The sequence below is a fragment of the Pleurodeles waltl genome, chromosome 7 (genome assembly GCF_031143425.1).
Source record: "Pleurodeles waltl isolate 20211129_DDA chromosome 7, aPleWal1.hap1.20221129, whole genome shotgun sequence".
In the NCBI taxonomy this organism is placed as follows: domain Eukaryota; kingdom Metazoa; phylum Chordata; class Amphibia; order Caudata; family Salamandridae; genus Pleurodeles; species Pleurodeles waltl.
In genome coordinates this window covers 603121253-603135842 of record NC_090446.1, presented here as the reverse complement: position 1 = coordinate 603135842, position 14590 = coordinate 603121253, and the positions used below count along the sequence as shown (strand labels likewise).

Genomic DNA, 14590 nt, shown 5'->3' with positions numbered 1-14590 from the left:
TCAGTAAAAACACTGGATGGTTGGATTCAAGGCAGTGGTGTAAATAATTATGATGGGCTGTACAATTTATTTGTGAAAGAACACCTATTAAGTAATTGTTCAAATGATAAACTGCATCAGCATCTGGTAGACCTAGGACCAATTTCTCCCCAAGAATTAGGAAAGAAGGCGGACCATTGGGTCAAGACAAGGGTGACCAAGACTTCCACAAGGGGTGACCAAAAGAAAGGGGTAATGAAGCCTCCCCAGTGGAAGAGTGTTGAGACATCCAAAAACAAAAATAGTACAGAGTCTTCTTCAGGCCCCCAAAATCCTGCACAGGAGGGTGGGCCCAGAGCCTCTTCACAAAACAATTTTGGGTACAAGGGTAAAAACTTTGATCCCAAAAAGGCCTGGTGTCGTAGCTGTAATCAGCCTGGACACCAAACTGGAGACAAGGCCTGTCCCAAGAAAAGTACCACTTCTAACTCCACTCCAACTAACACTGGAATGGCTAGTCTCCAAGTGGGATCAACAGGGTGCCCAGAGCAAATCAGGTGTCACACTGAAGCTACATTAGTCTCTGAGGGTGGGGTGGATTTAGCCACACTGGCTGCCTGGCCTCCTAACATGCAAAAATACAGGCAGCAGCTCTTAATTAATGGGACAAGTGTAGAAGGCCTGAGGGATACAGGTGCCAGTGTCACCATGGTGACAGAGAAACTGGTTTCCCCTGGTCAATACCTGGCTGGACAAACTTATCCAGTCACCAACGCTGACAATCAGACTAAAGTACATCCCATGGCTATGGTAACTTTAGAGTGGGGAGGGGTCAATGGCCTGAAACAGGTGGTGGTCTCCTCAAATATCCCAGTAGACTGTTTACTTGGAAATGACCTGGAGTCCTCAGCATGGGCTGAGGTAGAACTGAAAACCCATGCAGCCATGCTGGGTATCCCTGAACTGGTGTGTGTCAAGACAAGGGCACAGTGCAAGGCACAGGGTGAAAAAGTAGAGCTGGAGCCTGGAAAAAGGGCCCAGCCTACCAAGAGAAAAAGAAAGACAACTGGGAAACCAGCTGCAACACAACAGCAAGAAGAGAACCTCTCTTCTCAGGAAGAAGTTCTGCCCTCTGAGGGAACTGAGCCTATAGAGTTAGAACCTTATCAGGTTGAGCTCTTAGGCCCAGGGGGACCCTCAAGGGGGCAGTTGTGTAAGGGGCAAGAAACCTGTCCCTCTCTTGAAGGCCTTAGGCAGCAAGCTGCTGAAGAGTCCGATGGCAAGAAAACTGGAACACATAGGGTCTATTGGGAAGATGGACTCCTTTACACTGAGGCAAGAGATCCCAAACCTGGTGCCACTAGGAGAGTGGTAGTGCCTCAGGTGTTTAGGGAGTTCATACTGACCTTAGCCCATGATATTCCTCTTGCTGGGCATTTGGGACAAACCAAGATGTGGGAGAGACTAGTCAACCACTTCTACTGGCCCAACATGTCCCAGAAAGTCAAGGAGTTTTGTGTCTCCTGTACCACCTGTCAAGCCAGTGGTAAGACAGGTGGACATCCAAAGGCCCCCCTCATTCCAATTCCAGTGGTGGGGGTCCCCTTTTGAAAGAGTGGGTGTGGACATAGTGGGTCCACTTGAACCTCCCACAGCCTCAGGGAATATGTACATACTAGTAGTAGTGGATCATGCTACTAGATACCCTGAAGCTATTCCCCTTAGGTCGACTACTGCCCCTGCAGTAGCCAAGGCCCTCATTGGTATTTTTACCAGAGTGGGTTTTCCTAAGGAGGTGGTGTCTGACAGAGGTACCAACTTCATGTCAGCATACCTGAAACACATGTGGAATGAGTGTGGAGTGACTTATAAATTCACTACACCCTACCATCCACAAACTAATGGCCTTGTTGAGAGATTCAACAAGACATTAAAGGGCATGATCATGGGGCTCCCTGAAAAACTCAAAAGGAGATGGGATGTCCTCTTGCCATGTCTGCTTTTCGCTTACAGAGAGGTGCCTCAGAAGGGAGTAGGGTTCTCACCCTTTGAACTTCTGTTTGGCCACCCTCTAAGGGGACCACTAGCTCTTGTGAAAGAAGGCTGGGAGAGACCTCTTCATGAGCCTAAACAAGACATAGTGGACTATGTACTTGGCCTACGTTCAAGGATGGCAGAGTACATGGAAAAGGCAAGCAAAAACCTTGAGGCCAGCCAACAGCTCCAGAAGTTTTGGTATGACCAAAAGGCTGCAATGGTTGAATTTCAACCAGGGCAGAAAGTCTGGGGTTTGGAGCCTGTGGCTCCCAGGGCACTTCAGGACAAATGGAGTGGCCCTTACCCAGTGCTAGAGAAGAAGAGTCAGATCACCTACCTGGTGGACCTAGGCACTAGCAGGAGCCCCAAGTGGGTGATCCATGTGAACCGCCTTAAGCTCTTCCATGATAGGGCTGATGTGAATCTGTTAATGGTAACAGATGAGGACCAGGAAGCTGAGAGTGAACCTCTCCCTGATCTCCTCTCATCAAACCCTAAAGATGGCTCAGTTGATGGAGTGATCTAGTCAGACACCCTCTCTAGCCAACAGCAATCTGACTGTAGGAAGGTCCTGCAACAGTTTGCTGAGCTCTTTTCCCTAACTCCTGGTCAGACACACCTGTGTACCCATGATGTGGACACAGGAGACAGCATGCCTTTCAAAAACAAAATATTCAGACAGTCTGACCAAGTTAAGGAAAGCATCAAGGTGGAAGTCCACAAGATGCTGGAATTGGGAGTCATTGAGCACTCTGACAGCCCCTGGGCTAGCCCAGTGGTCTTAGTCCCCAAACCTCACACCAAAGATGGAAAGAGAGAGATGAGGTTTTGTGTGGACTACAGAGGACTTAATTCTGTCACCAAGACAGATGTTCATCCCATTCCAAGAGCTGATGAACTGATTGATCAAAATGGCACCTGGAGCAAAAGAAAAGACAGCATTCTCCACACCTGATGGGCATTATCAGTTTACTGTTATGCCCTGCCTGTGTGTGTACAACAGATGCTTAACACTACTCCTTTGATAAGCCTACTGCTCGACCACACTACCACAAAATAGAGCATTAGTATTATCTCTTTTTGCCACTATCTTACCTCTAAGGGGAACCCTTGGACTCTGTGCATACTATTCCTTACTTTTAAATAGTGCATACAGAGCCAACTTCCTACACGCACTCTTCTCCCCACAAAGCAGAGGCACATTTCGAAAATCACAGTTTAGAGGGGGGTTTCGGGGACAGAGCACAGAGCCCTCACCCTTACAAACAAGACCCACTTATCAAAGCCAATATCAGCGGGGTAGTTTTCGGGGACAATACAGAGGAGGACAGTTCCCAAAGAGTAGAGGGAAATTCCAGAGCCCCAAAACTCCACAAAATAAACAGTGACTTCGACGTCACAAATCCCCAACACATGACGCCAGTGGGGGGGGGGGAGACTAACCAATTTTTACAACAACTGGAAACAAATAACAACAGACACGTGGGTCCTAGCCATTATCCAGCATGGTTATTGCATAGAGTTTCTTCAATTCCCTCCAAATGTCCCACCGAAAACACACAACATGTCCAAACAACACATGGATCTCTTACAACTAGAGGCCCAGGCGTTGTTGCAAAAAGATGCAATAGAACTAGTACCAATTCATCAGAAAGGAACAGGAGTTTACTCTCTGTACTTCCTCATACCCCAAAAAGACAAAACTCTAAGACCTATACTAGATCTCAGAACACTAAACCCTTACATCAAATCAGATCACTTTCACATGGTGACACTGCAAGACGTGATCCCATTGCTCAAACAACAAGACTACATGACAACACTAGACCTCAAGGATGCGTATTTCCATATACCCATACATCTATCACACAGAAAGTACTTAAGATTTGTAATCCAAGGGGTACATTACCAGTTCAAGGTGTTGCCATTCGGGATAACAACAGCACCAAGAGTTTTTACAAAATGCCTCGCAGTGGTGGCAGCTCATATCAGAAGACAGCAAATACATGTCTTCCCGTACCTGGACGATTGGCTAATCAAAACCAATACGCAAGAACGGTGTTCACAACACACAAAGTATGTTATAGAAACCCTTCACAAGCTAGGTTTCTCACTCAAATACAAAAAAATCACACCTACAGCCCTGTCAAATACAACAATACTTAGGAGTGACAATCAACACAACAAAAGGGATTGCCACTCCAAGTCCACAAAGGGTACAGGCATTTCAAAACGTAATACAAGCCATGCACCCAAACCAAAAGCTACAGGTAAAATTAGTGATGAAACTACTAGGCATGATGTCCTCATGCATAGCCATTGTCCCAAACGCAAGATTGCACATGCGGCCCTTACAACAGTGCCTAGCATTACAATGGTCACAGGCACAAGGTCAACTTCAAGATCTAGTGTTGATAGACCGCCAAACATACACCTTGCTTCAGTGGTGGAACACTATAAATTTAAACAAAGGGCGGCCTTTTCAAGACCCAGTGCCTCAATACGTAATAACGGATGCCTCCATGATAGGGTGGGGAGCAGACCTCAACCAACACAGCATCCAAGAACAATGGGACGCTCAGCAAAGACAGTTTCACATAAATCACTTAGAACTACTAGCAGTATTTCTAGCGCTGAAAGCATTTCAACCTATAATAACACACAAACCCATTCTTGTCAAAACAGACAACATGACAACGATGTATTATCTGAACAAACAAGGAGGATCACACTCAACACAGTTGTGTCTCCTGGCACAAAAGATATGGCATTGGGCGAGTCACAACCACATTCGCCTAATAGTGCAGTTCATACCTAGAATTCAAAACCAGTTAGCAGACAATCTCTCTCGGGATCACCAACAGATCCACGAATGGGAAATTCATCCCCAAATACTAAAAACTTACTTCCAAAGGTGGGGAACACCGCAAATAGAACTATTTGCAACAAAAGAAAACGCAAAATGCCAAAACTTCGCATCCAGGTACCCACAGGCTCACTCTCAGGGCAATGCGTTATGGATGAGTTGGTCAGGGATATTTGCATTCGCTTTTCCCCCTCTCCCACCCCTTCCATATCAAGTAAACAAATTGAGTCAAAAACAAACTCAAACTCATACTAATAGCACCAACTTTGGCAAGACAACCTTGGTAGACAACACTACTAGAACTCTCAGTAGTGCCCCATATCAAGCTACCAAACAGACCAGATCTGTTAACTCAACACAAACAACAGCTCAGACACCCAAATCCAGCATCGTTGAATCTAGCAATTTGGCTCCTGAAGTCTTAGAATTCGGGCACCTACACCTTACACAGAAATGTATGGAGGTCATAAAACAAGCTAGGAAACCAACCACAAGAAATTGCTATGCAAATAAGTGGAAAAGATTTGTTTATTACTGCCATAATAATCAAATTCAACCATTACACGCATCTGCTAAAGACATCGTCAGCTACCTACTGCACTTACGAAAGTCAAAGTTAGCTTTTTCATCCATTAAAATACATCTCACCGCAATTTCAGCTTATCTGCAAATTATGCACTCAACTTCATTATTCAGGGTCCCAGTCATAAAAGCATTTATGGAGGGTCTGAAAAGAATTATCCCACCAAGAACACCACCAGTTCCTTTGTGGAATCTCAATATTGTCTTAACACGACTTATGGGTCCACCTTTTGAACCCATGCACTCATGTGAGATGCAGTTCTTAACATGGAAGGTAGTTTTTCTGATAGCATCCCATCTCTCAGAAGGGTAAGTGAAATACAGGCATTTACTATACAAGAACCCTTTATTCAAATACATAAACATAAAATAGTTCTACGAACAAATCCTAAATTCTTACCTAAGGTCATATCACCGTTCCACTTAAATCAAACAGTGGAACTCCCAGTATTCTTTTCAGAACCAGATTCGGTAGCTGAGAGAGCATTGCATACATTAGACATTAAAAGGGCACTAATGTACTACATAGATAGAACAAAACAAATTTGCAAAACAAAACAATTGTTTGTTCCATTCCAAAAACCTCATACAGGGAATCCAATATCCAAACAGGGCATTGCCAGATGGATAGTTAAATGTATTCAAACCTGTTATATAAAAGCAAAAAGAGAACTGCTTATTACACCAAAGGCACACTCGACTCTAAAGAAAGGTGCTACCATGGCCTTTCTAGGAAACATACCAATGACTGAAATATGTAAGGCAGCCGCATGGTCTACGCCTCATACATTTACCAAGCATTACTGCGTGGATGTGTTAACACAGCAAGCCACAGTAGGACAAGCAGTATTACGAACTTTATTTCAAACAACTTCAACTCCTACAGGCTGAACCACCGCTTTTAGGGGAGATAACTGCTTACTAGTCTATGCACAGCATGTGTATCTGCAGCTACACATGCCATCTAACGGAAAATGTCACTTACCCAGTGTACATCTGTTCGTGGCATGAGACGCTGCTGATTCACATGCGCCCTCCCACCTCCCCGGGAGCCTGTAGCCGTTTTAAGTTGAGAAAAATTAAACTTGTACATTTGTAAATATATTACATTTAAACACATTATGTACATACATATTTACTCCATTGCATGGGCACTATTACTATATACACAACTCCTACCTCACCCTCTGCGGGGAAAACCATCTAAGATGGAGTCGACACCCATGCGCAATGGAGCCGAAATGGGAGGAGTCCCTCGATCTTGTGACTCGAAAAGACTTCTTCGAAGAAAAACAACTTGTAACACTCTGAGCCCAACACTAGATGGTGGGATATGCACAGCATATGAATCTGCAGCGTCTTATGCCACGAACAGATGTACACTGGGTAAGTGACATTTTCCATATATATATATATAGATAGATAGATAGATAGAGAGATAGAGAGATAGAGAGATAGAGAGATAGAGAGATAGAGAGATAGAGAGATAGAGAGATAGAGAGATAGAGAGATAGATAGAGATAGATAGATAGAGATAGATAGATAGATAGATAGATAGATAGATAGAGAGATAGAGAGATAGAGAGATAGAGAGATAGAGAGATAGAGAGATAGAGAGATAGAGAGATAGAGAGATAGAGAGATAGATATAGATATAGATATAGATATAGATATAGATAGATATAGATATAGATAGATATAGATATAGATATAGATATAGATATAGATATAGATATAGATATAGATATAGATATAGAGATAGATATAGAGATAGAGATAGAGATAGAGATAGATATAGATATAGAGATAGATATAGATATAGATATAGATATAGATAGATATAGATATAGATAGATATAGATATAGATAGATATAGATATAGATATAGATAGATATAGATAGATATAGATAGATATAGATATAGATAGATATAGATAGATATAGATATAGATATAGATAGATATAGATATAGATAGATATAGATATAGATATAGATATAGATAGATATAGATAGATATAGATATAGATATAGATATAGATAGATATAGATATAGATAGATATAGATATAGATAGATATAGATATAGATAGATATAGATATAGATAGATATAGATAGATATAGATAGATATATAGATAGATATATAGATAGATAGATAGATAGATAGATAGATAGATAGATATAGATAGATAGATATAGATAGAGATAGATAGATAGATAGATAGATAGATATAGATAGATAGATAGATAGATATAGATAGATAGATATAGATAGATATAGATAGATAGATATAGATAGATAGATAGATAGATAGATATAGATAGATATAGATAGAGATAGATAGATAGATAGATAGAGATAGATAGATAGATAGATAGATATTTTTTTAATATGTTTTACATCTCTATAAATTAGTATGTTTACAATTGAGGTGACAATGTGCATCACTACTGCTATATACTCTGATTTAAGCATGTGAATATATGAACGTGCCAATACTGGAGTAAGAAAATAAGTTACTTACATATAACCCTAATTCTACAGTATTGGAATCTTTCATAGATTGACATGCGATCCACCCTCCTCCCCTGAGAAGCTCACCTTTTCTTTATAAGTGGTTCTTCTACACTCGTGCTTTGGAAAATCGGAGAAACTGGAGCTTCTCAAAGGGTTTCCGTAGAGGGCAAAGCAGCCTGATTGGCTGAAACCTAAGTTTGGCCTCCTTTTATAAATTGACTGGAATGTGTTACAAAAGTGAAGAGCCCAGGGCCTTCATGTACTATGTTTAACACTACATTGCTATTATAAGTTAGCAGGAGACTCCTATCTCGATGACTGGGAATGATTCAAGCGTGTGAATCATTGAAATATTCCAATACTGGGGAACTACAGTTAGTTACCTCCCTGTCACGGTGTGTTCTTGGTGATTGTTCCCTGAGCCTGGAATTTGCTTTCCAGATTGCTTTTGAAAGTGCTTAATTTCTCACTTCTCTGCAAGCCGCAGAGTTTGCATGAAAAAAAAATACATGGTGTTAGGGACTGGCAGATCTTGGCATTTTTAAGCTCCACTTTTCTGTTTTGTTTACTATGTACTCTCTCCCCATAAGAGTGCAAATGTGTAGTACTGAAACTTTCTCAGAGAGACTTGTCTCCTGTCAGCAAAATCTGTCTCTTGCAGCACCTTGCGGCCACCTGCCATGGCTTGGATGTTCTCCTTGGTGAATGAACCAAGCAGCTAGGTTTGTCACTCCCTTTAAGGTGCATCTAAACACTCTGAAAATGCCCTGGAAGTGGTGTACTACTCCTTTGTGAAGCCTCGTCTGAATCATATGCCAGCTCTTTTAACCTTTATGAGAAGCACCCTGTTAGCTGAGACATTTTACTTCAACCTTTAAAAGTGCATGCTGAAACAGTCCAGTTTAGTTGTTCAATGTAATGAGCCCCTACGTTTTGGCATTTAGGCCTAAACAATGTGTAGCAATCAGTTCAAAACAATTTAATGAAATTTACCTTTTCACTCAGAGGATTAGAATATTTACAAAGAGGATGACTGGTGCAAAGAGATACAATTTTGGGACTCTAATGAAAATATGCTGTCAACATTTACTGAATGATTTATCGCCTTTTTTGAGCCCATGCAGCGACATCTTAGCAACATTAAAGTTCCTACCCAAGATAAGACTGTCGTCTTTGTTTTTGTTTAGCATTTGTGCTAGGTTTCGAAGATTACATTTATTCTGCACTGGTCAACATTTTTGACGTTCTAGGCTATTCGCCATTTTACTTTGTGCAGCTTTCTCTGGTACTGGTAATGCTAGCAAAATCAAAAAGGTGTGGGTGGGTGTAGGTTTTGTAGTTTGGGTGGAAAAATCAATGCACATGACTTACTGTTACACTATGATCATTGCCACTATTTAATGATCTTGACAATGTTTCTGTTTACAAATTATTTTGTTAACATATCTTTTTTCCTATTCATAATTTTATAACATGCCCTCCTTTGTTTTTATGTCTAGGTCCCTAAAAAATATAAAGCTGCATGGCAGAGGAGTGTTGTGCTTGCAGAAGAATTAATTTCCAAAGATCCAGAGAAACAAAACTGTAGCATTGATATCCTGAAAGGTAATCAGAACTACGAGCTACTGGAACCATCTGAAAGGCACTCCCTAACCGATGTGCTTACCCTGATGAATGGGTGTCTAAGGCCTCCTCTGAGCATTTTCAAACAACTGGCTGAAGTAAAGTTAACCTGTTCCAAGTCATCAAAAAAGACAAATTGTGGCAAGAGCGTTCTGGAAAAAGATACTAATAATGTTCAAGAACCTGCTGTTGAGATGAGTTGTGTGTTGTCCAAAGAAGTTGTCGAAATTGCATTGAGTGCGATCCACCCATTCTTTACTCAAAGCTGCACTGAGCAGGCACACTCTGGGACTGAAGTTCCATTTTTTGAAAATCCATACAGCTCCCATACAACTGCAGTCCTGCCTGGTGTCTCAAAGAACAAAAAAACAGCTGGGCCCAGAAACCGAACTCGTTTACCAACTGTTAAGAGTCTTCAAATTAAAATGGACCAAAATGTTATGCCTAAAGTACTGGAACATGAGGGGGCTTGTGATAATGTACCTGAGTACACCAACAGTAGCAGCAAGAATAGAAAATGTGACAGGCTGTGCGCACATGCTGTTAGCTCCGCAGATTGCAGCTTAGGAGCAACTGCTTTGCAAGTGCCTGCTTCTCAAGCTGAGGAATCAATTACAGCTTTTGAAGGGGCGTCACAGGATATTTCTAAATACAAACGACTTCCTGATGGTTCTCCTCATATAGAAAAGGATGTCCCAGATCAAAAAAGACTCAAATTGAAAGGATTAAAAGAACCCAGGAGGCAATATATTAGAAGCAAACACAAAAATCAGGACAAAGCACAAGAAGGTGAAGGAAGTGTGTTTTCTGATACGAAAGGCGTGGCTTCTGGGTCAAAAACCTTTTCTACTGAGCATGATACACTTGCCCATCAGCTGCTACTCAGCAACATGCATGAAAGATCACAAGATGCAGCTGAGATAGAAACTGCTGTGGTTAAGCATGTTCTGTCAGAGTTGAAAGAGTTATCCTACAAATCGATAAAGGCAGAGACCAGTGATGGTGTATCCTCTAAGCCCATGTTGCCCTTACTTTTTGCTTCTTCTGGTCAGAGTTCTGTAGCCTTAGAACCGGATTACAAATTTAGCACCTTATTGATGATGTTGAAGGACATACATGATAACAAGACAAAGGAGAAGCAGGTGATGACAGGACAAAACACAACCTCATGTACAAGCCCGGGAAGCACTTCTACAGTCAAACACTTCACTTTTTCCACACCCGCATTGAGCAGTGAAGGGGAAGGTGGTCTCAGCCAGAGTACGGGTGACCCTTTATTGATAGGTTGTATCAAGGAATCCACATCCCCTACTGATTGTGACAGCGACAGACCTATGAATACCACTGACTCCAGTGGAGTGGACAGTACTTCAGGCATTCTTGAAGAATCTGTGCGGCTGCTAAAACAGTTTTCTAGCTTGTGTACAGAGGCAGATATTGTTAAAGCAGTTGGCAAACCTTTGAAGTTGGAAAACCATGACTACAGAGCCATTAGCACACCAGAACCCACATCGGACATTTACAGCCATGGAACTGACCCAGTAAATGATAATCATAACTATGCGATGAGAATCCCTAGAGTGACCGTATCCCCTGGGTTACAAAAGTGCTTAGTCAATCATGAATTTGCACGTTTTGCTAGCAGTGTGGTGGAGGAATCCCATGGAAAGACAAAGGGTCAGCACATCATTGCAAGTTGCACCCCTAAAAAAGAGAGGGACCCAGAGCTGGACTCTGAGCTGAGCTGTGAAGGCTCTGGGGGTGAAGAATTTAATGAGTTAAATCCGGTTACCCCCAAAAGGCAATATAAACGTAGGAACCAAAGCAATGTTCAAGTCGCCAAGCGGAACTATAGAGCTAGGAAAGGGCTGCAGTCTAAGAGTGCCTTTGGTCAAATAAATAATGGAAAGCCTTCTGTCAAGGGGAATGCAGTACCTATGCCTCCCACACTCAGTAAAAACACCGAAGAACAGGGATCTGGTTTCCTATGTGCCAGTCTCTTGAATGGGGCAGACAAGCAGTTGAATCTGTCAGACAAGTCAAATGGAGCTATACATGTAAAAACTGAGCCTGTTAGCTCTCCTGAAGAATTGGAATTCTTGGCACAAGGTAAGAGAACTGTTGTATATCTGGATTTCCGCGGCTAAATGTAGTTAATGGTATTGTTTACTCAGTGTGTTACAAATTAATAATGAATAAATCAGTAAATAAGTCAATTAGAAATTAGTTGGGTCTGACATGGTGTACACAAACTGGCATTGTTAGGGCAGTTGTGCAAGTTGATTTAGTCAAATGAGTACGTGGTCTGCTAAAAGAAGAAGCTAAAGAGATTGGTTGAAAGAGGGGTGCATCCATAACAGTGTTGTTGGGGTATTCTAATTTTTCAATATTTGATAGGACTTGTGGTTGCAAAAATAATTGCCTTACAGTTCCATTAATTTCCCTCTGTTACATCACTCCTTTTCAGGCTATTATGTTATGGAATGTATGTCAAATATTTATTAGCAGTCTCTTTTAAAGTTAGTAGTAACCAACAACGAAGAGCAGCTAGCATGAGCACAAAGGAAACTTTGTCCTGTATCCCTTTGCCTGAAATAGTTGGAATCTGCAGAATTGCTAGATTCACTTGCTGTGCATTGTTTTGCCATGTAGTGTTTGGGTTTGAAAATGGCCCTATTTTTATGGGTGAGCACAAAGTGCTCCGTCCATTCTGTAATCTCTCTTTGGGCTTGAAACCACGCCCATGCCACGTCAGTCAATTACATTGGTTCGTGGGCTTGCCGTTTAAATTCCACTTGCTTTCATTTGTGAAAGGCAATCATATGTCATGCCTTTTCTGGTGTTTAACCCACCTACACAGCACTGGTAAAGTACCAAAAACATACGAGGTTCAATGTTTTCAGCCTGGAGTCCGGACTACTTTATCTGTTTATTTTCCATGCAGCGCGATTACGCTGCATTTTACATAGTACGATCGCGCTGTGTTTGTTTTGCTTTACACTAATAGCTGTAACTCGAACAAATGCGAGACCCGTTGCATTGAAAATGCTTGTTTTTTATGTTGACTAGCAGGTTTGTAGCCCCCATGAGGTCCTCTCCTTTCTCAGTCTTTTTTTTCTGCCATTGTGTGCAGATGCACCGTTCATAGCTCTTGAGCCTGAGATCATCAAAGACGAGGTGGCGGCAAACTTGGATCAAAGCCAGAAAAGAGGACAGAATGATAAGGCATCCAAATGAGACAACAAACACCTAAAAAAAAAATCCAGGAGAGAGTTTTTTCATTTGGTCTTCGACTGTGTAGTTCTCATACTGTATAATTAGTGGTGAAACTAGTCCTAAGACCTTTTCTAAGATCCAGAAGTGTTGGAAAACACTCTGTAGATTCTGCCTGAATTGGCAGCTAAAATTGGATCAGAAAAAGACAGTCTGTTACTTGTGCCTTCCTATAGACCATAAGACTATAATCTGGACAAGGTGTAAGGAATATTTCATTCTCAGGACTCTCAAAGTAAGAGTAAAAACAGGGGTGGGTCCACTATGCCATGATCCAGTCATGACCAGGATCCCCAGGGAAATGAGGCTGTCGGATTGTGAGGAAATGGAGGTGGCCAATGGAGAACCGGGGTTTGATGCCAAAGATATGGCATTGGTATATGTGAAGCAAGAAGTGTCACAAAAGACGTTGCAAGAAATGGTGCTGATGACTCAAAAGTGTGTGCCCTCAGTGCCACATGGTTGCAGTGGAGCTGAGCTGAAGATCTAAGTCTCTTGAGATCAAAGCTACCTTCAATTTCAATCAACAATTAAAAAGATGCTTAAAACAAAGGAGGCTCCACAGGTCAAAGTCGGAAGGAGACATGACATGACAGGACCTGGAAGCTGGCACCCCAGAAGAGATCCTTGATTCTTACAGATAAAGACCATCACCCTCAGATGATTTATTATTGCACAATACAGTGTTTAAAATGGCTGCTGACATGTATGAGGTGCAGGAGGAGGAAGAAGAGCAGACTGTGGCTTGTATCCTATAGAAAACACAACTGCCATTGAATAAAAAACAATTCCTAGTCATCAGTATACTGAACCAGGGCGTTGAGGTGTTCAAAGAACCAGTGTCATAAAGTAGTCCGATCAATGGTAGTGAAGAAATTTAAGCCCCTAGCCTGGACCTTACCTTCATCAAAAGTGATTCACCACTTGCTCCATGATAGTGCTTACAGTATCAACGCTGCAGCGTCAATTGACCTGCCACCAGTCAAAGGAAGCAAGAGGCTAAAGCTGTGTGTAGAAAGAGAGTTCAGTGGCGCCTTGCAAATTTTTATGTCCTGTTTAGGCGATATGGACATTGAGAGGGAAGAGATATTGAGGATCTCATTCAACATCTGGCAGAACAGTACTTCCACATCTCGAAGAAGAGCAGCCACAAAATGTACCTCAGTTTTGTGGTAGACAGTTATTATTAGGTAAACGTTCTACCATTTTGATAAAGCCAGCACCAAAAGTGTTCCCAGAATACCTTGCAGTAATGACATTGTACTTGAGAAGGTAGGGTATACATGTATACCCCTACCTATATGATTGTTTGGTAAATGTGAACTTGCAAGGTTCATGCTCGAACAGTGTACAACAAGTAATGGAAATGATGCACAAAATAAGATTCTCAGTGAACATGGATAAATCCTCAGCCCTACCCATGAAAGAAAAGGTCTACCTGGGGACAGAGGTTGACTCTAACAGGGCTAGGGCATATTCTGTCTAAAAGAGAGTGATTGCACTGATAGAGCAAGTTTGCCTCTACCAGAAGAACCACGCTCTGACAGAGAGAAGTGTAATGAAGTTACGGGGTATGATGGCTTTATCATCCCCTTAATTCTGTTTACTAGACTTCCTTTTAAACCTATTCATGAGCAGTTATTTAGCTAGTGGTCATAGGTGAAGGAAGATTGGGACGATCTAATTGTTGAAGCAAAATTTGCACAGGTAGAT

General features: G+C 41.8%; 1 protein-coding gene across 3 annotated transcripts in view; it reads left to right on the top strand.

The window, feature by feature from the left end:
- LOC138304451 (histone-lysine N-methyltransferase, H3 lysine-36 specific-like) overlaps positions 1-14590 on the top strand; it is an 833106-nt gene that overhangs the window by 226677 nt on the left and 591839 nt on the right. For all 3 annotated transcript variants that reach the window (XM_069244519.1, XM_069244517.1, XM_069244518.1), the window contains exon 5: positions 9481-11713. In XM_069244519.1, the coding sequence (XP_069100620.1) occupies positions 9481-11713 (2233 nt within the window). The remainder of the gene's footprint in view (positions 1-9480; positions 11714-14590) is intronic.